The sequence below is a fragment of the Chaetodon trifascialis genome, chromosome 24 (genome assembly GCF_039877785.1).
Source record: "Chaetodon trifascialis isolate fChaTrf1 chromosome 24, fChaTrf1.hap1, whole genome shotgun sequence".
Classification (NCBI taxonomy): Eukaryota; Metazoa; Chordata; class Actinopteri; order Chaetodontiformes; family Chaetodontidae; genus Chaetodon; species Chaetodon trifascialis.
Window position 1 is genome coordinate 15,009,324 of NC_092079.1, and position 25,525 is coordinate 15,034,848.

A 25,525-nucleotide genomic window follows, 5' to 3' on the forward strand; every position below is an offset into this window, starting at 1 on the left:
GAGAGGACTTTGTTTCAAACTGTAGCGTCGTCTGTCTCAGTGATGTGAAACTGAGAGACAACAGCGTCATGGAGACGGGGTGCGTTTTATTTACACCAACAAGTGCAGAATCACCACAAGCAACCAACAAACACGAGTACGAGCAACAATACACAGCTTTCTATAAAATGTATGTACACGTAGAAAACTTTGTGCTGTTTCACTTTGTGTCCTGTTTGACGAGCGATGACGGTTTCAGGTCTGAAATGAAGGCGATGGGGAGCGGGGGACGAGGCCTAGGAGGGGGTGTTGAGCACTGCTTGGACCAGACACAGTGACAGTGAGTTTCAGTGTTTGAAACCCGACTCTCCACACCACATTACAGCTCTGTCCATTTTATCCCATGTTTTTTCCAAGCTTGTCCTTGTTTGCTCAGATTGTTTCATGTGTTTTGAGTTGTGTCCATTTATTTTACAGGTGTGTCCAGGTAAAGACTGATGACAGAGGTTTTCCACACAGAATATCAGTGAAGCATGACTCAGATTATCATCTGTTAGTTTAAACCCAAATCCGGGAAATCTAAACGCAATCCATCCATTTGAATAGGTTCAGACTCACAGCCGTGTGGAGACAGTTGTTTCCTTGTGTTGTCAGCTACAGCGCCCCCTCACTTTAACGCCTCAAACTGCAGTTCATACCTGAGTCATCAGCTTCAGGTGACAAATTTAAAACGCAGCAAGTCTGCATTCACAGGCCTACATGATTTCACAGGATGAAACATGTTTGAGACTTTCTGTTTCTCATGGTGTGGCTCTGGTGCTAGCTGACAGGCTAACAGCAGGGTGCGTTGAAAGGAAGGGTTGGGTTCAGGAAAGTGACTGGGTCGAGCCAGAGAGCCGGAGTTTGGCAAAGATTTTGGCTCTGAAGGCCATTTTGATGCTTCTTTTGCTAACACTGTTTCTTGTTCGGAACTTAATGAAATGGAAATCCAGACCCTGCAGACAGGTACCAGACTGTGCATCTTGGGCTCAGGTAATACAACATAACACAATGTAGTGAAAGGAGGAGAACCCTGTACAAGATCCAGTTAAAGATGGATCGAAAGGAACCCAGAACCACCACAGACCTGCTGACCCAAAACCAGGACTTTGGGTCAGGTTTTATTGGAGGCAGGCACTTTGAAACCGGCAGACCTTTGACACAGGCGGTGTTTGGTTTCAGGATGTTTGTAAGAAACTTTGACATTGACGGTTTACTTGAAGTAACCAGAGCTTTCTACGTTTTTAGTCTTCATGTGATCCGACTCAGCTGGGAGTTTTTGCTGTTGTTAATGAACTTGAGGTGCTTGTGTGCAGATGTTGAAAACATGAAGAACAATGTGAACAATACCGCCTCATCAGGACGCTGCTCTCCAGCGCCACCAGTGGTGGAAAAACTCCAGAGACCACACTGAATTGGTCCACAGTTTGATGGTCTTGTGGTATTTTTGAAAAATGAGGCACAACTTGGGCACAAATGTCACGTTTCTCTAGACGCTGCCGTCATCTTTCGTAACATCCTCCCTCCCCTCCAGGACATTTTTCCTTTCGGCTCAAGGAAAAGGATTAGAGAATAATTTGTCTACCTTTCAGAAATATGAAATGATCTTCCTCAGCAGACGCAGTTGCCCACATGCTGTGGAGTCATGTGTGTTCAGATTGAGATATTTTTCATGTAAGAATCACCGTTAAAGGTTCAAACCTCCATGGAAAAGATGTCCTTCAAAATGTGAACAAAAGCGAGCAGCTACCATTCAATGTCAACAGGGCATCTCTGTTTGCTGAGGAAGACCATGCCACACGATCAAAAGCTCAGGAACAGTTACTGATCCAGTCTAACCAGTCTGACTCCACATCGGCCTTTTCACACTGTTTTCTATCCGTTCGCATCAGATCAGAAACGAAGAATAAGGAACAGGTGACCCCTAAGGTCAGAGGTCAGGTGGTGCCTGGGCATGTGGTCTATTCACGAACTGACCAATAAAATAACATACAAAACATGATGTCATAAGTTCAGATCGATTCATAAGAAATGTTCAAAGTGCTGATTGGTCCCATTGATTAAAAGTGGGTGTGGCCAGCTGAAGAAGACATGTCATCATCCTCAAACATGCTGACATATAAACTCTCTCACTCTGTCTGTCTGTCTGTCTGTCTGTCTGTCTGTCTGTCTGTCTGTCTCTCTCTCAGTAGTGCTCCTCGGAGTGGGCGGGGTCACAGAAGAAGCGAGAGCTGCGTTTGGCTGATCGGGCCGTAAAGGGGACAGTCTTCAGAGCTGCAGGTGAGAAAAATAAAACAGCCAATCAGACAACAGACAGGAAACACCTGGTCTGATGCACTCCCCCCTCACACACACCAATGCGCTCACAGGTGGTTTGCGTTTACCTGTGATTATAACACAACGTTCACCTGTGATGACGACGTGTTTACCTGTGATGATGTCCTCTATGGCTCCGTCCTTCCCTTCATAAACATGGCGGTTGTCTTTTCCTTGTCGTCTTCTGAGCTCGGTGATCAGCTCCTGCTGCTGCCGCTTCCCTCTGTGGGACGGAGACTGGAGGAGAGGACAGGGACAGTTTGACCGTTAAAAATCACTCGTTTTTTTCTGTAATGTTGTGAGCCCTGAGGACGTCAGTGAGACTGTCCACTTTGAATTTTACTGTCTTACCAAAACCTCCGCTGAGAAGTTCACAGTCAATGTTGAGATGCTGACAAGTGTAAAATGAATTATGACTCAGCAGCACCTGTTCCACCTGTGAAAGGTCAGAAGTCACCAACTCACCTTGGTCTCCTCCTCCTCCTGTTGCTCCTCCTGCTCCAGTTTCTCCAGTAACATCTGCTCTTGGCGCCTCCTCTGCTCGTTCTCCTCTTCCGCCAGCTGAACACACAAAACACGCACACACATTAAATACACAGCAGCCTTTTCTTGTTTTTAGCTGTGTGTGTTTGATGCCCTGGCTGTGGTCTCACTGTGGGAGGAGTTTCAGATCCATAGGCCACACCCCCTGACAAGGAGGCGGAACCCGAGGTGGGTCGTGTTTACTCACCCTGTATGCTTTAATGAAACGGACGAAGATTGGGAAGAAGACCGATGGCGGCATTGTCTTGGAGCTCTCTCCGAAAAATTTAACCACATCTTCAAATGCGTCCTGGAGTGAGTGCAAACAAGATCTACATGAGTTGTTACAGCATCGTTAAGACTGTTTATTTGTCATCTTTGTTTACAAATTAAAAACAAATCATGCTTTAACATTTCAGATGATTGTGACGCGACATTTACTGAAATTAAGCTACCGACAACAACAGTGTTTCTGCTGCACTGTGACTGGACAACTGAAATAATGATGTCATCAGCATCAGGTGTACGTTAGTTGTCTCACCTGAGCAATGCGTGCATCCTCTTGCAGCTTGCTGAGTCGTGATTCATTCCTGCTGATGAAGTCCTTGAGCGTGCTGTTGTGTTGAACACTAAACTCTCTCCAGGTGAGCTCCATCCCACGTTGCAGCTCCTTTACATCACACAGCACGTTCTCCAGACTCACTGCAAACAGGTAAGGACACACAGGTGAGGGCCACAGAATCTGATGTGTTTACCGGAGTCTAACTGGCCGACAGACTTACCTGCAGCAGCTTTGTCAACGTAGTGAAGCTCATTGTAAAACAGAGACACTGCAGGATATTTTTCTCTCACAATGTTGGCGATGTAATGAAGCAACGTCTGCGTCCTGTCTGTCGATTTCGTCTCCAGCAGCTGAACACAAACACACACTTAAAACAAAACTGGTTCTACAAACCTCATACCAGTAGCATACTCTCATATATTTTAAAGATGACCAATCACGGGAGTTCATTCTGCAAACTTCAAGGTTCAAGGTCATTGGACAGACTTCAGGTCAATTAAAAATGAAAGAAATTGAGATTATTTTGAATCACAGTAAATTCCATACTGGTTTAGATATTTCATTTAAATGTGTTGTGTTGACCTGTTCTTAAACAGGGTGCTATGAGGTAAAAGCACAACAGTGAAGCTGTCAGTAAACTTCAGAAAAGTATGTTACGTGTGTGTGTTACCAGGTCTAAACTCTGCAGTTTGAATCCATACACAGCTCCTCGCTTACTGCTGTTCATGTAGTTCCCCAGAGCCAAGATGATCTACAAGAAATAGAGAAAGGTACTGTTTCACACTGACACTTAGTCTTAGTTATATTGCATAGATGTGTTTATATGTACATACTTTATATAGACTACAAACACAAACTGCATATTTATGTACACAGAAATTTATACTCATACTGTATATTTATATAAACAGATGTGTATTTAAACACTGACTGACCTCAAGTATCTTCTTGAGCTTCTGAGATGATTTTATTGAAACTGAAGCAGCAATCATGGCGTGGAGTTGCTGAGAGGAATAAACATAGTGAGACAGGTCACTACTGTCTGTCTGTATAACTGTCTGTTTGTCAGCACACAACACACATGCCTGTTACTACCCGTCTGTCTTACCGGAGTTAACATCTGGACGTTTTCGGTGAAGTTGCCCATGAAGGTCATTATCGACATGCGCTGGCTGAGTCTTTCGATGCGACTGAACTGCATCATGAACCTGTCTTCGTCGCTCAGAGCTTCCAGAGGTTTTCTGTCCCTCTCGTATTGCCGTAGGAGCTTCACTTCGGCCTCCGTTGGCAGGAAACGCATCAGACACTCCACAAAGTCGACCCGGACTGTGCGCAGGTCAAACCTACAGGGGAACAGGTAATCATTTAAATACAAATCAGATCTTTACAGACTGCCCTTCTGCTCTATTGACTCCCCCTGGTAGCCAATCAGGAGCTTGGACACACTCGTCTGATGGACTCATGTAACAAATAACACAGCAGAATCACCCCATACACACAAGAGAGAGAGAGAGCGAAGTGTGTTGACATTCAGTCATAGTTAGCACTACTCTGCTTCTACGTGGTCCTGACTTACTTTTACTGGGACTCTTAGACTTTATGTTACTTTTACTGGGACTCTTAGACTTTATGTTACTTTTACTGGGCCTCGTAAGGTTTATGTTAGTTTGTCTTGTTCATGTTACTTTTACTGGGACTCACAGAGTTTGTCTTGTTCGTGTAATTGATTTGGGGTTTTACTGGTAGCATTCCTGGTGGAGATTATTCTACATATGTTATTGTCACTAATGGCACTGGTGCACTTTGACCTACGTGTGGATGGCACGACATATGATCTCTGACCCCTGACCGGCCTTCCTGAGAGTGATAGCCAGGTTTTTGGCTCGATTGGCCTCCAGTAGAGAAACTTTGGATGGAGCTTTTTGAGGAAGTTTCTGTCTGGACAGAGTCAAGTCCACAGCTGGACCCTGAGCCTTTGTCTTAAACAGCTCTTCAAACCCCTCCACATCCAGATCCTGAGAGAAAGACAGGTACAGAGAGACAGAGAGAGAGAGACAGAGAGAGAGAGACAGGTAGTTTAGCAGCTCCTCAAACTCCTCCACATCTAGGCTGTATATGGGCTGAGAGAAAGCATGAGTGCACATCGACAAGTGAAGATTTTAGCATTTCAGCTCCTTTTCATTAGCCCCTCTCCTCTCTCATCTGTTTTTTCTTGACCAAATTTAGTACTGAGGTGTGCTTTTAACCTCTTTTCTGAATCCTAAATGCTTGATTGTAATTGTTGGATCCAAATACAACATTTAAAATGTGTTTTACCCGCAAGATGGCCTCATCATCAATGTCATTGAAGACTGTCCCATTGATCTGACTTGGCTTCAGGGCGACCCAGTTCAATACTGGCATCCTGAACTTGGTCTGGATTGGCTTCTTTATCTTCACCGCTGCACAGCAGGGAGAAAGACAGGTGAGAAGGGTTGACAGGTTGTCCTCTCCACGTCAGATTTGCTTTGAGAATGATGTTTGAGTCTTTAAATGGGTTCAGACTGAATGTGATGTGAATTTTCACTTTTTTCTTTCAGCTTTTTGTTCATGAGTTTGACTGCAGTTTGTGTTTATTTGCCTCAAACAGCAAATCTATCGACTGTACAGATGTTAGCTGTAACTGTCAGATATCAGACTGATAGCCCTAACCCGTAAAACTGCTTATTTAATATTCAGTTTACTGCTACCTGTTTATATTGACCAAGTGAAGGACATTCTTCTGTCTGGTGACCTGGGTCTCTGTGACCTGGTTACCTCCCTCCTGGAGCTCCATTGCTTTAATTTTCCCTGGCCTGTCCCCCCATTCCCCTTGGACCTACCATTGTGAAAGTATCAATCACCCTTACCTGAACCCTAACCCTGTTCCAGTACCTGTCCCGAACCTCACTGTAATCCCTATGCTTGACACCTGTTTCCCAACCTATGGTACCTGTAACCAACTATCTATCTAACCCAGATGCACTGACCTTTTGTGTGGGATGTGTGGCAGGTCAGTCTATGACTGATCTCTGAACTCCTATTTCCCTCCAGTTTTTCCTCCATTCCCTTAATAAAGGAATAATTGAGAATTTTTGGGATCATCATTAAATTCAGGTGTGAACAAAACTTATCTCTTGATTCTTTGTTTTTACTTGAAATGCACTGATGCTGTCTCTATAATTTGCTTCACCTTCAGTCTGAACATACATTAAAGAGGTCTACTGTTGAGATCAGACATGTGACATTAATAAGAGACAAGCCAGCCAATAGCTGGCTGTGCTGGGAGCTGATGGGCAGGGCTCAGTGTCAGGAACAGGTTTTAAGTTTCCAGGTGGTGGAGGGATGATAGAGGGATGGTGAAGACATAGAGGATGATGGAGGATAAAAATTTGAAAGACGGTTAAAGGGGCAGCTGCGGTACAGAAGGTAGAGCAGGTCGTCCACTAATCACAGGGTTGGTGGTTCCTATTGAGCAAGACACTGAAGCCCAAAGTGCTCCCAATGGTTAAACCAGCTCGATGCCATCAGTGTGTGAGTGTGCGAATGATAGAATGAGTGATGAAAATCTCGTAAAGCGCTTCGGATAGAATGTACATGAAGCCGTTTAGCATTTAACGTTGTGGAGGTTGACATCAACAGGATGATGGAGGGTGAAATAGCGAAAGAAAATGATGGAAGATGACATAAGATAAGATATTTAAGATATGTAAGATACTTTTTAAGTCCCCCGCCAGGGAAATTAGGGTGTAACAGATAGCAAGCAATAGTAGCAGGAAGAAAAAAGGAGATGTAGAAGAGAATTTAAAAAAAGACAAAATAAAACAAAAAACAACTATATTTACACACACACACACACACACACACACACACACACACACACACGTATGTGTGTAGAAAGAGAGGGAAAGAGAGAAAGAGGATGAATGAGGGAGGTGGAAAATGGAGAAATGCAAAGATTTTTAAATGTAAGACGATAAGTAAACGTACAGAATAACTTGAGAGGACCCTCTGTCAGCAGAACAAGAAAGGAAAAAACATGTTAGAATCATGAAATTCAGGTCATAAAAGATTGTTCCACATTTGTTATGACACTCTGACAATTCTGGATTGGGAATGGAACCCTAACCCTAAACCTGGGGATGCGTCTCAGGACTGCATTGTAAATGGGCAATGTTGTAGACCACCTCCGAACTAACCCTAACCCCCTAACCCTGTTCAGTGATGGTCAGTCCAGTTTGACATGGATAGCTTCTTTCACTCCTTTCAAACCATCGATCTTACCTGGCCGAAATATGTACATCATTGTCCTCAAATGTCAACCTGAGTTGTTAGCTCTCGTGTTTTGTCATGCTCTTGTGAAGCTGTTGTTTTGTTTCCTTCCTTTCTTTCCTTGTTTTTGTGTACAAATCTTAGCATGCCTCATTGCATTAGACAGGGCCTACAACGCTGCTCTGTTGCTCTCTGCTTGTGTCTGGGTGTTTTGTCCATAGGGTGGACAAGTTTCTGCCTCAAGGTGTTACTGGGCTTGAAGTGAACAGAGATGTGGTGTTTGTTGAAAATCCTCAAGTTTTTCAGATACTGCTACAACATAAGGGGTGAAAATGTTGTTCTTCTCTTTCTTTCTTTTTTTTTTGCGGTCTTTAATGAAGGCCCAGTTTGAGTAATCCACGTTCTGAGTGCATCCCTAATGTGTTTCTGCTCCGTCTCCTGGCCTTCTGTCCTTGTGGGGACATTCTAAGTCTGATGGTGTTAGGTTCTGATAACCTCCAGCTTATGCTCCAGTGGGTGGCGAGAATCAAAGATCAGATATTGATCCGTGTTGGTAGGTTTTCTGTATACTTCCATGTTGAGGCTCCTGCCACCTTCAGTGTGTCCTGTGCAATCCAAAAAGGCCACACTGTTTCTTTTAACATCCTCCTGAGTGAACTTGATGTTGCTATTCACTGCATTGATATGATCAGCGAAATCTTCCACTTCCTGTGCTCTAATTTTGAACCAGAAGTCATCCACATACCTAAACCTGGCTGGGGGAGTTCCTGTGAAGGAGATCAGGGCTCTGCTCTCTACTTCTTCCATATAGAAGAGACTGACCACTATAGGAGAGACTGGTGACACCATGGCACAGCCATGCCTCTGTCTGTAGAAACCCTAGTTGTACTGGAAATCGGTGCTTGTCAGGCAGAGGTCTAGCAGGGCACAATTTCCTAACAGTCTTGACTGCTTCCAGGGTGGGAATGCATTGGAAGATTGAAGTGACATCGTAAGATGCCATGGTCTCATCTGAGTCCAGTTTTATATTTCCCACTTTATTGGCAAAACCCTGGGAGTTTTGATGTGGTGTGGAGTGTTGCTGACCAAGGGAACTAGGATGTTCATTAGATGTTGGGCAGTGTTGTAGGTAACTGAATTGATGCTGCTGCTGATGGGTCTGAGTGGGGCTGGAGGATCCCAGGTATTGATCCTCTTGCTGCTTATCAGCCATTTTTTATTCAGCCCTGAGACCCCTCTTCAGGTGGCTTGTCATTCACACCATGACTCATGAAACCCTAACGACTAATGACAGTTCCTACAAGACTTTTAACTGAAAGTTACTGTTCACGGTCCATATTTTGAGTGCAGCCTGTGAACATTTCATGTAGACCCTCTTGTTCGGTCTCACCTGCAAGTCCCGAGTTAAAGATGACTGTGGGTGACCCCCCTGACCCTGGGAGAGGGGGGGCCACAGGAGGAGGAGGAGGGGGCATGGGAACAGAGGAGGACAGCTCGCTGGTCCGACAGGGGGGAGGAGGGGGAGGAGGGGGTGGAGGAGGAGCAGGGGGAGGAGGTGCAGGGTACGACCCATTGGGCACTGAAGAAAAACAGGAGAAAGAAAAATGTTCAAATTTGTACAGATAGTTTATCCTTCATTGATGTTATGTGGGAGTACTTGTTGTATTTGTTGGCAGTAGTAGCATCACTTAGTAGTACTTGCAGTATCAGTCTCTTTTACTTAGGCAGAAACTCTACTTCTCGTCTCTGCAGTTTATGATTAAATATCTAAATCAGCGTTCTGATTAATGGAGCTGAAATTCACCTGTGCCTGGCATTGGTGGCGGAGGAGGGGGAGGGGGTGGGGCTGGCATCCCTGGAGCTCCGCCTATCCCTGGTCCCATGCTGTGATAGGCTACGGTCTCCGGACTGTGGAAATCAATCGGGTAATCAATCAACATCAATCTCTCACTCATTGGTTACTTTTATAACCCCGTTTGTTTTATTAAAGATCTCTGAGAGTTTTTTGTGACCACACTTGAGAAATGCAAATACTTTTGCATTGATTTGTGGTAAATTTCTTTAGTTAAAGCTGTGTTAATGGTTTTGATCTCATGGGGGCAGCAGAACTCAAGAAGTCTGTAAACATGACAGCTGTCATATTGTCATCTTATAAAATGGTTGTGACTGACATGTTAGCTAGTACTTTTCTGTGCACACATGCAGCAGACACAGGAAAACATCACAATGTGTCAGGTAGTTTTGGTCAACCTCAAACTTTGTGTTTCCTGATGAACGTCAGTCTAGTATTCTCTCTTTTAACTCTGTTTTTGGTCTCCACCAGCTCCTGAGGGAAATATCTGGCTGTTTAGCTGCTAAATGCTCCACTATGTTCACCAGCTCGTCTGTAACTGTGTCTCTCTGCTGTTTGCTGCTGTGCAGGTAGTACACAGTGATCTCACACCTTGGGGACAGGTTCGGACAAGGTGGAGGTGAGGGGGATGCAGAGTCAGCCACCCCCCCATCCCCCTCTCCTCTCTGGGGTTGAGGAGCTCCTGGTCCTCCGGCCTGCTGGGCCTCCTGAGCCTGACGTTCCAGACGACTCTGACGGCGGATTGTCTGGTCCTTCTCCCGGACCATCCGTCTCAAGGTGTGCACCTGAGAGTTAGCGCTCGCATACACCTCCTGCACAGGTAACAGTTGCGTAAGAGACAGTACAAAATGTTACTGTGCTGGAAACAGGTCAGTTAGAGGAACATGACAACATGTAACATGCACATGTAAGGGATGTGTTAAAGAGACTGTTCGAGATGTAACTGTACAGGGAACAGGTTTGTTAAAAGTATGGTGCATCATGTCACTGTACCGGTGACAGGTGTGTTAAAGAGATGTTACGACATGTTACTGTACAGGTAACAGGTGCTTTAAAGTACAGTGCATCATGCCGCTGTAAAGGTCACAGTCAGGGGAAGATGGTGTCAGAGATGAGAAACAGCCTGACACATTAAAACAGGTCTGGAGTTAAAGGAACAGTACAATATTCGAGGAAATCTTTCTGGTCAGGTGTAAAAACAGAAATGTAGACAGTCTTTATGTCCGATGCTCTGTCTTTAGTAATGGGTATGTGGTTTCCATGGTGATAGGACTGACCCTGACATGATCCAGCTCCTTGTTGGTTTGCATCAGCTGTTTCTCCAGTTCAACAATCTTCAGCATTGCTTCATTCTCCACGTCCAGCAGGCGCTCTGACATCTGTGGACAGAGAGAGATTAACAGGTCAGTATGACACCTGTCTGTGTACCTGTCTGTCTTTTGTTCTACCTGTCTGTTTCCTTCTGTCTAACTCTCTGTCGTTGTTCTGTTCTCCGCAATGAGCTGAAACTCCAACATATGAGCACAGAGAGAGAGAGAGACAGCTATCTGTCTATGTACAGTTCTTGTCTGTCTCTTTCTATACCTCTTTCTGTCTATTGAGCATATAGATATAGCATATAGAGCGAGACAGGTTAACCCTTGTGTTAAGTTCACTTTTTGGACCCTTTGGTACTGTTTGGGTCAAATTGACCCGGAACATTATTGTTGGTTTTAAAAGAAATACAAAAATAAAAATTAACATAAAAAACTCCAACATATATTGTCTTTATCTCAATTCCAAGCAATATAGATAACATACATGATAAATGTTTTCAATTAATCTCTGCTAGATAACATTTAACAATGGAAGTGTCATTCTTTTTTTGTGATAAAGTTGTAATGTATGTAAAAACACCCACTACAATAAAGCCTTGGGTGGTATTTATGCTTATCTATGAAAAAATGAAATGAAACAATGTTTTCATTGATGGTTTTTTATTTTAAACTTATATTCTCAATTGATTTTCAACTTTATCTTATTATAACCAAAGCCAGAGAGCAAAAACAGGTGAATAACAACAAAGGGAACACGAACCAAACTCTGACTGTTACATGAATGACTGAATGAATTGAATTGAATTGACACCTGTCTGCCTCTCCACCTGTCTGTCTTACCGTGCCCAGACTCTCCTCCAGCTCCTCGACTCGTTCCAAAGCAGCAGTTTTGGTCTCCGCGTCTTCCAGCAGTGTCCCGACGTCAAACACGTTGTCAAGGTACGCCTGAATCTGAACCTGCAGCCTGTCGCTCTCTGTGTGCTTCAACCTCTGATGTGCGACAGTCAAGTTAACAGAGAGACAGGCAGGAAGTCAGGTAGGACAACAGGTAAAAAGATGTTCAGGGAGACAGGTAGGGGGATGGGTTAACGGTGTGTAAAACTCTTTTTTGTCCAGATGCTTGTTTTTGCTGTCTTTTCAAACATACTCGTCAGCGTGAAAGTGGCTCGCACGCCACTATCCGAGAGCCTCCGATGCAACCCATCAGCACGTTAACACATGCCAACCGCACTTAAATTGAAGCGTAATTGACATTATGCTAGAGCTGGAGTTGTCTTGGCCACTGTCCACCATCATTGTTGTTATCACAGCTGCATTGCATTGTGGGATATTTATGCTGGAGTTGTGTCAAGTGTTTGCATACTGAAAAATTCAATAGAATGCACCTCAAATATGACTTCGTTCACACTACGGTTTCAGACACACTGGAAAATCTCACTGCTGTTTTAGTGTACTCAGTAGAATTTATGTAAGGAATTTCAACAGGCCCATGGAATCATGTTTGCCGTCATGTGATTGGCTGAGAGTGGAACATGTGATGTTTACCTCCAAGTGTTCATCGAGGTTGAGTTTTGTGAAGTCGTACTGCAGGTGGACTCTGAAGTTCATGTCCTCCACCGAGTGAACCACGATGTTAATGAACTGCATACAGGCCACCTGACAGCCAGACACAAGTTCAGTTAATACCCAGTTATTAACCTGCAGATGAAGTCACCGTAATTAAACTTTAATCACAGGTGAGTTATGTTCAGGTAATCATAGACTAAGGTACTTTGAACATGTGGTTTAAAATTTGTTAAAGTTAATAGCTAAACTAAGTGATGACTAACCCTAACCCTAGTGATGTAAATAAACATGAATTCATCAACATAAAATGAAGTGACTTAAGAACTTAATCTTGAATTCATTAATTGAGTTAAATGTTGGTTGTGTACAAATTACTTGCACTACCTGCACACACCAATGCGGTCTATACCTCATGCCAATTGCACTACTTGCATGTATTTATGTTTTAGGGCATTATGACTATTTGCACTTCTGGTTAGATCCTAAACTGCATTTTGTTGCCTCTGTGTTGCACTCTGACGATGACAATCTAATCTAATCTAAAAAATAAAAATGAGAAAATGAAGTTCAGTTTAAAGTTAAGCCATTGTACCAAGAAGTCGATGTTGTCATCTTCATTCTTAAAATGTTCCATCAACTTCTCAAAGCGCATTGACTCTGAACACACCTGCAACAGATCAATCAATCAATCAATCAATCAATCAATCAATCAATCAATCAATCAATAAGTCAATCAGTCAGCCTGTGAAATAATCAACCAATGAGCAAACCCTTCATCCCAAGGTAAAGCGAATGGATGTCAAAGTGCTCTTGTGTGGTTGGAGTCATAGATTTTGACTTTGAGAACGAGTCAGTGATGGGATCATTCGAGACTCATTATTATTATCAGTATCAGATCAATATTAGATTATTATAGAATCATTATTTGTTCATTTTTAGACCATTATTAGATCAGTTTTCATCCCTATAGGATGATTATTAGATCGCTGTTAGGTTGGGGCCAGGTAGCTGTGGCTCAGGAGGCAGAGCGGGTCGTCCAATCAAAAGGTTGGTAGGTTGATCCCTGGCTCCTTGAGACTACATGTCAATGTGTCCTTGAGCAAAACACCGAACTCCAAATGGGTCCTAATTCCTGCTCCTTCTGTGTGTGTGTGTGTGTGTGTGTACACAGTGTTTGATGTTTACAGTTTTGAAGTTGTCGAAGGCCGACAGGATGATCTCATGTCCACCTCTGACCAAACACACCGCTGCCAACAACTCTAAAACCAGAGCCTTCGTCCTGATGAAGAAGAGGGCCAGTAGACAGGTGGAGGTGGAGAGGCAGGTCAGCAGACAGGTGGAGAGAGAGTTAAAAAAAAGTTAAATATTCAATAGTGACATTTTACAAAAAGCTTATTAATTCTGTTGCAGAACTACACTCACAAACAGCCGTCTGTAAATTTGACTTTTTAAGAGGTGTAATTTGTAGTCTTTTTGGTTGTAGTTTGTCCTTTTCACTCATAGTTTGTAATTTGTAGTTTTTCAGTCATAGTCTTGTTCAAAGATAAGACTTTATTGATCCCACCCCGGGAGAATTTAGTCGTTAGTCCGTGTAGTTTGTAGTTTTTCAGTTTTAGTGTGTAGTTTTCAGTCATGTTTTGTTGTTATTCATAGTTTCATAGGGGTAAGGGTCAGGGGTTAGGGTTCATAGTGTCTGCATTGTCTTTGTAGTTTATACTCCACAGTAGTTTGGTTTACGGTTAAGGATTAACCTAGTTTCAGAAGGCAGTAGTTGTGTGTTTCAGAACTACCTATGTGTAGTACTGACCTGGGGTTCCTGTTGTTGAGGCTGAGGGCAATTTCGTTGACAGCATGAGGATGAGACATGACCATGTTGAATCCGTACTGAGGAAGAGGATGAAGATCAGTCACACCTACATACTTACGTGCGTGTGTGTGTGTTTGTTTGTGTGTGTGTGTGTGTGTGTGTGTGTGTGTGTGTGTGTGTGTGTGTACAGGAGGATGAGATTGAAACCATTTCATGGAATAAATCTATATTTAAATCCATATTAAATTATCTGTATGATCAGATAGAAGAACCAGATTTTAAATTTTATGTCATAACTCAGATATTCACATCTCTGTGTTTCTTTGATTTCTACCACGAGATCTTAATTAGCAATAATATACATAATATTACACAAAAATATGTGTCAAATTATAGGGCTGCGGTGGCACAGCAGGTAGTGTGCGTGCCTCACAGCAAGAAGGTCGCCGGTTCGATTCCTGGGTCGGGCCTTTCTGTGTGAAGTTTGCATGTTCTTCCCGTGCATGCGTGGGTTCTCTCCGGGTACTCCGGCTTCCTCCCACAGACCAAAAACATGCTCATTGGGTTAATTGGTGACTCTAAATTGGTAGGTGTGAGCGTGAATGGTTGTTTGTGTATATATGTTGTCCTGCGATCGGCTGGCGACCGGTCCAGGGTGTACCCCGCCTCCCGCCCATTGACAGCTGAGATAGGCTCCAGCCCCCCCGCGACCCCGAAAGGGATAAGCGGCATAGAAAATGGATGGATGGATGTCAAATTATTGATCTTTAGGGTGAATAGGAAAAAAACAGTCGTGTTTTCACCAAAATAAATTGAGCATGATGGAGGAAACTATCAAGGACAACTGGACTCAGTTAGCGAAGCTTGAAAACATTTCACTTTTCTTCCAAGAGGCTTCTTCAGTTCTGAATGACTGGTGGGAAGTTCCAGGTATTTGACCTCTGTGGGGACGTTATCAAGGTATGAAGATATGATATGGGTCGTTAAAGCTCTCTGCTTCACTGTCTAACAGAAGTTGTCAGAGCCACTGGAGTGCAGGTACGAATGACAGTCATTGGAGTCTTCACATGAGGCCAACTGTGAAAAAGTGGTGAATGTCCTGTGAAGGGATCAGACTGCATTGTAGCTGGAAGGTAAGTGGTGTCTTAGACCTCCTCTTCTGCTGTGGACGGTTCCTCTATTTATATGTAAGTAGCCTCCTTCACTCTTTCAAGCCACCTGCCCTAACCATCCAAAATATGCACGCTGTAGTCCTCCAGTGAGTGTCCCTTATTTTTGAGGTGTGGGCAAACTGCTAAGTCTTTACCTGAGGAGTTGGACCTCCTGTGTTGAGCCATGTGTGTGTTTAATGGATCTTCAGGTTCCTGTACAAGTCTGTGCATTCCTCACTGCATTGGACTGCAGCTTTTCCTGTGTTTGGTATTTCAGGTGGAACAGTTTCTGCCTTGGTGTGTTTGGTGAAGATCCTCCTGAGTTTCTCAGATACTCCAGACACATCTGGAATGACAATGTTGTGGTGTTTGTTGTTCTTTCCTTCTCCACCTGTAGTGTTGTTCTTCTTCCTGGATCTTGTGTCTGTTTCCACAAAGGCCCAGTGATGATCCACATGCTCTATGTGAATCCCTCAGTGGTTTGTGGCCCTTCTCTTGGTATTGGTCTGTTTCCTGTATACACAAATGTGGAGGATCCTGTCCTCTTCAATGTCTACAGCACAATTTGTGTACTATATAATATGTGCACTGGATGAAACACACAGCACCTAACTTCATCATACCACAGCATGTACCAATACCTGACCTCATCACAGCAACAGAATCAAACAACAAGGACAAACAACTTGGCAGAACTGATCAGATCGAAGGTATTGGTGGACCTCGCCAATACAAAGGCACTCCTTTCCAACCTAACTGTCCAGGAAAGGAAGGCTGTGGCATCATTGAGCAAGGACCAAAACATCACCAGCATGCCAGCTGATAAAGGAAGATGCATGGTGGACAGACAAAAACATGGCTGTGCCAGTATCTCACACAGTGGCCATCTTCTGCACAGAAATAGAATGTAGAGCACAGCACTCCCTCAGAGAAGCAGCAGCAAGCCACTGGTTTAGATACGTGGATGACACATGGGTCAAAGAGAGGAATGCACAGATTTGTATAATCAGGAAACTAAAGAACCTAACCCCAACTCCTAACACATGGCTGAACACAGGAGTACCAACTCTTCAGGTCAAGACAATTTACCTCCACCTGAAAGATAAGGAACACTCATTGGAGGACAACATGCACAAATTTTGAACAGGTGGTTGGTCTACGACACCACTTATCCGCCACTGACAATGCTGTCCTTTCATCCTTTCCCAGGAGATTTAACAATTATTTACACCAGGTGACTCCAGCGACTCTGCTGTTAGACACCGAGGAGCACTAACAACCCAAGTGATATCAATAACCTTGATAACACCCCACAGAGGTTAAATACCTGGGACTCTCTACCGGTCAGTCAGAACTGAAGAAGTCTGGATGAGAGGTGAAACATTCTCAGATTTCTACAATCGAGTGCAGTTGCCCTTGTTTCAACCCTCCTTGGATACATTCTACCTACATTTTAATATATTTGAATAACTGAAATATTCAGGTATTACCTGGTAGTTCATGATGGCTCTCAGACACATGACACAAACGTGAACGTCGTCTTTCTTACAGACAAGTCGAGAATTCTTCAGAGTTCGACGACTCGGCAGAGTATTGGATCGGGTCACCAAAGCTGAACTACAAACAAGGAGAAACATCATCAGATAATCAGAGTGGACTTTATCTGGTGAGTTTGTCTGTTTCTCTTTACCTGATGGAGTGCCGAGCTGCTCGTGGTGCAGAGGAGGATGGGGAGGGGAGGCTGCAGTCGCCATGGAGATCCTCTATGGAACGACTCCAGGGGGAGTCTATAGACGAGACCTCACCTCCAGCCTCTGACTGCTCATTATCGAACCTGAAGACACAAGCAATGGTTTTTGTATGTTTTTAAAGCTGAAGTACAGAGGTTCACCAACATCCTTGACCAGTTTAAACTGTTTACAGTGTTACAGAGAATATAATTTAGACACCTTCAATGTGACATGAGCAGAACAATTATTCCAGTTATTATTATTGCAATTATAAAAATGTGAAAGCATGTGGAAACGTTTCTGTCTTGTGGCTTTGAACATGGCATGGTTGTTGATACCAGATGGGCTGGTCTAAGTATTTCAGAAACTGCTGATCTACTGGGATTTTCACGCACAACCATCTCCAGGGTTTACAGAGAATGGTCAGAAAAAGGGAAAATATCCAGTGAGCGGCAGTTGTGTGGACAAAAATGCCTTGTCAATGTCAGGGGTCAGAGGACAATGGGCAGATTTTTTCGGGATGAGAGAAAAGCAGCAGTAACTCAAATAACCATTTCTTACAACCAAGGTATGCAGAATACCATCTCTGAATGCACAACACATCGAACCTTGAAGCAGATGGGCTACACCAGCAGAAGTCCACACCTTTTGCCACTCCTGTCAGCTTAGAACAGGAAACCGAGGCTACATTTCGCACAGGCTCACCAAAATTGGACAATAGAAGATTGGAAAAATGTTGCCTGGTCTGATGAGTCTTGATTTCAGCTGTGACATTCAGATGGTAGGGTCAGAATTTGGTGTAAACAACATGAAAGCATGGATTCAACCTGCCTTGTATGAACGGTTCAGACTGCTGCTGGTGGTGGTGTAATGGTGTAGGGGACATTTTCTTGGCACACTTTGGGCCCCTAAGTACCAATTGAGCATTGTTTAAATGCCACAGCCCACCTGAGTATTGTTTCAGACCCTGTCCATTCCTTTATGACTACAGTGTACCCATCTTCTGATGGCTACTTCAAGCAGGATAATGCACCATGTCACAAAGCTCAAATCATCTGAATCTTGTTTCTTGAACGTAATCATGAGTTCACTGTACTCCAATGGCCTCCACAGTCACCAGATCTCAATAAAATAGAGCACCTTTGGGATGTGGTAGAATGGAAGATTCACAACATGGATGTGCAGCTGACAAATCTACAGCAACTGTGTGATGATATCATGTCAATATGGAACAAAATCTCTTGAGGAATGTTTCCAACACTTCGTTCTAACGTGGTATGAGCTAGTTGTACCTAATAATGTGGCCACTGAGTGTATGTATAGTGACTATAAAGAAATCAAGATCAAGAAAAACAATCATTCAAACTTACGTGACTGCGTACTGCGCAAAGGATAGATACTCGACCAGAACATCCAGACCTCGATTCTCTTCATTCAGAAACTCCCTGACCCACCTACAGAGACACAGACAGGTGGTCAGAGACAGACTTTTTTTTTAGTTCTAACACGCAGTATTGCTTTTCTCACAAAGTGTACAGAGATGGACAGAGGTGCAGAGAGACAGGTGGTAAGACAAACAGGTATACAAAGAGACAGGTACCCAATGTGGTTTGTGCGAAGAGAAATCTCGAGTTCTCTGAGCATCTGAGTCGACTCCTGAACTCTTCTTCTGAACTTCTGCAGACAGACAGGGAGAGAGAGAGAATCGGGTTAATAAAAGACAGATGGGTCAGACATAGGCAGGCAGGCAGACTGTACACAAATCTGTCTCGCGTAACAAACAGAAAAACAAACGTGCTGTTTTAACAGTTCCACTGATTTGATATGATGTCATTTTTCTCTGACCGTCTGACATCATCGATGATGTAATACTTCTGTAAACTCCATTTCCTATCTCACCTTGCGTGTGACGGCTGGGTCAAGGAAGCCTCTCAGTTTCTGGATGTAGGTGTGTGGAGGGTTCTTCACCTGAAACCTCTCCTGCATCAAACACAGAAGACCTTTGTCACGTTGGGTTCAACCCGAACCCTAACCCCATAAACCCTAACCCTCATATGGCACTTTTCTGGTTGAACGTTTCTTGTCAGTTTTCCATCCTCGATAAGTTACCATTGAAAACCTGAACTTTCTGAGGAAACATGAAGTCAGCTGCTGCTGAGCTTCATGATAAATATGTCAAGTGAACATTAATAGAACCTATGTTGGTGGAAACTTGGAACAAAGTAACGTGTTAGTGTACTCAAATAATTTTTTGTTAAAATGAGTAATGTGGCATAGTTAGTTTTATGCATTAGTCAGATTGAAGTAATCAGTTATTTGGTTTCAAATAAACAATCCGTTACTGAATTTTACTGTATTTCCCCACTCAAAAAACAAAACCATTGTTGATGGCTTCTCACTGATGCTTTCTCTCTCCGACTTCGTGGTTGCAGCTGTGTACCAGTGTTATCCCCGTTGTTGGTGTTATTCCCATTGTTAGTGCTATTGCTGTACTTTTAAACATATCATTACACACCACTGAATCTAAGAGTATTACAGCATAGACATCATTTAAATTCACTTTCATTAATCTTCAGTGCAGTTCGACTGAATGTAAATAGAAGCATGATTTCTGTTCAGATGAACTTCTCTTGTGTTCATCCTGGATTTGACAGTGTAGATGAGATCTACGGTAATTGAATCCAGTCTCAGAGTTCCTTCAAGTTTTATTTTCACATTTTACCCGTGAAAAATTTTCCTGTTCACACCTCAACAGTTGACTGTTCCACTATGAAGCTGAAAAAACTGCACCATGCTGGCAAACTGCTTCAGTGTGCAGTTTTCATGTGTCATCATCATCATTTTGCATCTGACACACTGAAAGTGTTATGTGGCCTCAGGTAACAAGGCCACCACAAGGCCCTCATTTCCACATTTACACAAAGTCACTCATAGAGAACGCATGGGCTCTTTGTGAGCCCTGAGGGTATGGGGACCAGTTGGTCATCCAGCCTGAACTGTCTCTGATATTTTATATTTTTAGTCTCTTTTTGAGTCTCACTGTCACACAGTCTTGGTTCTCCAGGTAGGAACAGATTCAAACTCGTGAACTTTATTAACACAACCCACCTGATCACAGATCAGCTCCCACTTCTTCTCATTGTCATAGGAACGCAGCAGACGCACCTTGTCAGGAGGCAGGTTCATCGAGTTCTGAAAGACAGAGTTTCATTTAAACTTCAGTCACATGACAATTTCTTTATGCACTGAGCTGCAACAGTCTGATGCATTTCATATTTCAACACTTGGATAAAAATTAAACAAAATAAGCCACTACTGAATCAGTCTCCTGATCATGAACTGACCAGGAAGTGATCTTCTAGTCAATCTGAATAGGTCATGTATTTGTTTTTTGTTTTTTTTTAATGTAAATCATTTGGTAAACATGGTAATGCGTGTAAACATCAGAAAAGTGCATGTTGCTACCTGTTTGTCCTTCACCAAACAGGCAGTTGATTTACAATTAATGACACTAATAATCTCTTATGTACAGTCTAAAAATACTAATCCTTGGTTATTTTGATAATTTAGACTGTAATAACACAAATGATTAATCACATACACCCTAAGAACACAAATAGTGCTAATCTAATAATAATAACCATAATAATAATATTATTTCCAGTTTAATAATAATCATTATCATCGTCGTCGTCGTTGTCGTCATCGTCAGTGTCAGTAATTTCCAGTCCAATAATAATAATAATGAGAATAATTATCAGTCTGTACAGTCTAATAACACTAAATCAGTTATATATATTCAGATATTTCTGCGAGAGAAGTATCTCATTAGAAACAGTAAAGATCAGAAGATCCACTCTTCCTTCCTTAATTTCACTTCCCCTTATGGGTTGTGATGATGCAGGATGACATCACCAAAACTGTCCAATCAATGAGTTAGCTGTAATTTTGTTTCACTTCATGCAATTTATGGGTCTTGTTTGAGATGATCGTCTATTCGCCCCGAAAGAAGACGAAAGAAGCCGATTGCAGACGGACGATGAATGAAAACGTGAGCTCGGGGCTGGCGGGACTTGACTTCCTGCAGATGAAGAAGCGTTGATGTTCTTCCTCGTTGATGAAGAGGATGAAATAGAAGTCCTCTGTTATTGTATGGAGATGGACGTGACGAGCAAAGCAGTATGAGCAAACACTGAAAAGTAGGAAACCAGTTCCTGACTGATGGCTTCACTTTACAGATCACTGGAACTGACCAGAAACACGTGACCCTGTTTGTTGTCATCAGCCAGAAGCTCCTGAAATGAAGCTCAGAGATACGATCAATGAATAAAAGCAGCACAGTGAGATCAGGTGGAGGTGATGCAGCAGCAGCAGCAGCAGCAGCGATGCTCATAATGTGGAATAATAACTTCAGCCGCTCGTTTGCTGTGCGTTTCCTGCCTGAACTGAACACTGAGCTGCTGTGTTTTAGGGTGGAGGCCATTGTTCCTGTTGGTGCTAAACACAATTCTTCAGCAGGAACTTTATTAAAGGTGATATGATGTCACAAACATGGACGTATATGTCGTGTCCCACAGCTGCAGTCAAACAGCAGCTGCAATCCCCAGATCATTTGCACTGATTGATTGTGATGATTTGGTTTAATCTTGTCTGCGAAATAAGAGCTGAGTGCAGATGAATGAGCCTGTGTGTTCATGTGTTCATGTTCATGTGTTCATGTGAATGCAGATCAGCACAGGAGGGCGAACGCTGCATGAAAGAGGCAGAACCTGTTCTTACCCTCCAAACTGCTTCCTTCACTGGTCTGGACCAGGTTACATGAACGGAGAATGAACAAATGTGTCAAGCTGTCAATGTCAGATATGCTCTCATTAAATATATTTGTTACTGCTGACGCTCATGTAGACAAACACTGCAGAATAACTCTGAAAATGATGATGGAAGTGTCGTTTCATTGTGACACACATTTATAGAGTTTCATTTAAAGCTTGTGGTAAATCTTTTGGAAAGTCGTTTCCCATCAGGCATTTCATCTCTGTGTCTTATGGAGAGAAAGTGTAGCGCTGAGCTCTGACACCTGAGCATGTCTTTGTCTTAGGAGATTTCCAAGTGTCATGCAGTCAAGCCTCCAGAGTGAGGTGGACAAAATCATCATGCAGTTCACAGTTTCACTATCTATCTTGTCTGTCTTGATGTCAGTTCCTTGTGGGATCAGATCTTCCACAGACTTCGCCATCAGCTGCTGTTCTCACCTACAGATGTCAAAGGATCATTTTGTCTCTTGAGACCTCAGAGTTTTTTTTTGTTTGTTTTAACACATTCTGGATCAGAACCAATTATCCTCAGCTCTGGTTGGATCTGTATGTGGCCCAACATTTTGGACCTGCGAAGACCTTCACTCTGAGAAACCAGTGGATTCTGTCCCAGAAAAAAAATCAGTGCAACCCTCCATGTGACATTTTAGGTAAAGTTAAGATGATGTCTGACCTTTTCTAGAACTATCTCCAGATGTTTCTGTAAAAAACAATTCATTTCCTAAAAATACCTGCTCGCCCCAGACTAGACCTGTCGGTAGACTGATCCTCCATCCCCTGATGTCACTCCTTCTTAATGACTGTGCTTTGTGAGTGTTGAGGCCTTCAACTCATAAACAAAGGGACTGGTCAGCGTAACTCCTGAAGGTCTTAAAGATAGCCACATCCTGTCCAAACACACTCTGACAATGCCCAACAAGTCCGACACAGACCAGAAGAACTGGTCTCTTTAATGATATGTGGATATGAGGAGCTCTGCAGACTCATCAGAACAACCAGAGACAGGTATCTCTGCAGGTTCACACTGGATTCAACATCACCCTTTCAGAGACCACAATACACACTCTGAAATATCTGGACTCTCTTTAAAGTCATCGCAAAGGTCTCTGTAGAACCAGGATGCAGATTCTGAATCTCAGAGAGACCTGGAACAGTTTTTGGCAGTCAGTTACACCAGACTGAAATATCTCAACAATTATTGGATGGATTGTGATGAAATGTGGTTCATATTCTCATCAGAATGAACTTTAATAACTTTGTTGATCCTCTGACTTTTCTTTAGTGCCACCATCAAGTCAACATGTGAATGTGTCCAACACTTTGGACACCTGCAGAAATGATGCCATCAGCCGCAGCTGCACACTGTTTACTGATAATTATCCATTGTTAACATCATGCTAGCATGCTGTTAGATCTGGGGAGACTGTTGAGCAAACCCCAATTTTTTAACATGTCTCCTGTGTGTGTGTGTGTGTGTGTGTGTGTGTGTGTGTGTGTGTGTGTGTGTGTGTGTGTGTGTGTGTGTGTGTGTGTGTGTGTTGTGTGTGTGTCTGTTGTGTATTTACCAGTGCGATGGAAAACCTCTCCTCCAGCTCAGCTGGGTCGGGCATCGGGAGTCGAACCGGGGCGGCTCTGGACCGGATCACCGCCAGCTGGCTCTCCATGCTCTCTGCGTTCCCCATTACACACACACACACACACACACACACACACACACACACACACACACACACACTGATAAAAACACACAGAACACACCCACCCACAGTCAGACACACACACACACACACACTCAGCAGACACACAGCAGCAGGAACATGTGGTCGGCCATCACACGCTGAACAGAGACAGGCTGGAGCTGCTGAAGGCCTGTCTCTCTCTCTCTCTGCTGTCTGTCTGTCTTTCTGTCTTTCTGTCTATCTCCAGTCAGACGCTGACGATCGTCTCCCTCCACCTCCTGTCTCTCTTTCTCTGTCTCCCTCTCTCTCTGTCTCTTTGTCTCCCGTCCTCGCCGCTGTGGCCGCCGCTGATGCTGATGCTGCTGCTGATGCTGACGATGAGGATGATGATGATCCAGATGAAGCTCTGATGCCGTGTCGTTGTGTGTGTGTTTATATGAAATGTGTGTGTGTTGTGTGTGAGCGTGTGTCGCAGATCAGCCGGTTAATCCTCCCCCTCTCCTCCCCCACATGAAGAAAGAAAGAGAGAGTCGGCCTCCCTCCTCTTTGTCTCTCTCTCTCTCTCTATCACACAGCTGCAGTCTTTGTCTAGCTCGCTCGACCCTTCCTCCTCCCTCACTCTCCCTGTGCCTCCTCAGACAATGAGCCTTCTGCCGCCACAGGCTCCGCCCACCAACACACACACACACACACACACACACACACACACACACTCACACATTGGGATAGAGAGGCATGGACCGACAGTGAGAGAGAGAGAGAGAGGTGAGTATAATCTGAATCTGGATCAGCTGCTTTAAAACACATGTCTGTTTTCATTAGCTGATCTACAGTATTGGACCTTAACCCATAATAATAATAATAATAATAATAATAATAATAATAATAATAACAAACACATATGGAAAAATGTGTATGTATGCAGAAAATGCATTTGAAACATGCATTGAATGTGTTTAGAGATGGAACACAGTAATAATATGAGTGGTAGTAGTACTGGTAATGCAGTGTGAGTGATAATAATGAGTGTAGTGGTAATACTATTTCATTTGCTTAGTATTGTAATTTTAGGTGTTTATTTTTCTTGTGCACAGTGAAGAAAAGCATTTAATCAATAAAGTATCAGAATTAATGAAAAAAAAAAAGAATCTTTCTGATACTCAACTGTTGAGTATCAGAAAGATTCTTTTTTTATTGAGTCTCAACAATACTGTCTGACTGTGGTAAAAGTACTTCAGTTCTCTTTAATACCCAGAGGCAAACACCTCCCTCTAGTGGTGGCTCTTATTAACATCAAGCTGCAGGCTCTTCCAAACTGATCAGTCTTCAGGTTGGATCGGGTGATCAGTTATTGATCCTTGGAGGGAAACTCAGGTGATACAGAGACAGAAACAAGTTCAGGTAGAACAACGCAGGGAGACACAGGGACACAAGAGACACAGAGACATATTAGAAACAGGAGACAAAGCAACACAGAGACACAGGAGACAGTGAGACATAGGAGACACAGGAGGAACAGCAGACACATGAGACACAAGAGACAGGGGACACACGGCCCAGACAAAGCTGATATGTGATAAATGTGTGGTAGAAAACTGTCAGAGATGTTTTGTGAGTATTTCTAAAATGTTTTAATTTGTCAAATTATTAAAAAACAGGTTTTCTAAGAACACGTCCGTGGCCATGAATATGTTTTATCTCTGTTTGTGTCGTCCTTTAAACTTTTAAGGGTTCATTTATTTAAAACCACTAAGGAGTCGGACTCTTTGTTTGTGTCAATAAAGTTTATTTTGATTTTGAAATTTTGAAAAAAGAGATAAACACAGTGAATAAACACATCCTAATCTCCACACAACTGTCACAGGAAGAGTTGGGTTGTGGGTAATGTAGGTGCTAAGTTTT

At 43.2% G+C, this 25,525-nt stretch overlaps 1 protein-coding gene across 1 annotated transcript; it reads right to left on the reverse strand.

The window, feature by feature from the left end:
- Nucleotides 1-66: 66 nt before the first annotated feature.
- On the reverse strand, nt 67-24,187 carry fmnl2b (formin-like 2b). The gene is made up of 28 exons (XM_070957577.1): nt 23,510-24,187; nt 20,239-20,322; nt 19,030-19,110; nt 18,731-18,807; nt 18,501-18,584; nt 17,091-17,234; nt 16,891-17,017; nt 14,250-14,326; nt 13,628-13,721; nt 13,035-13,109; nt 12,422-12,532; nt 11,717-11,866; nt 10,838-10,939; nt 10,152-10,372; nt 9,513-9,616; nt 9,099-9,287; nt 7,427-7,447; nt 5,735-5,859; nt 5,231-5,433; nt 4,527-4,761; nt 4,354-4,422; nt 4,089-4,169; nt 3,639-3,768; nt 3,398-3,558; nt 3,065-3,166; nt 2,800-2,895; nt 2,448-2,571; nt 67-2,292 (listed from the first exon to the last, which is right to left on the reverse strand). Exons 1-28 carry the CDS (start codon nt 23,624-23,626, stop codon nt 2,204-2,206), a joined length of 3,273 nt encoding a protein of 1,090 aa, XP_070813678.1. The 5' UTR covers nt 23,627-24,187; the 3' UTR covers nt 67-2,203.
- Nucleotides 24,188-25,525: the final 1,338 nt, after the last annotated feature.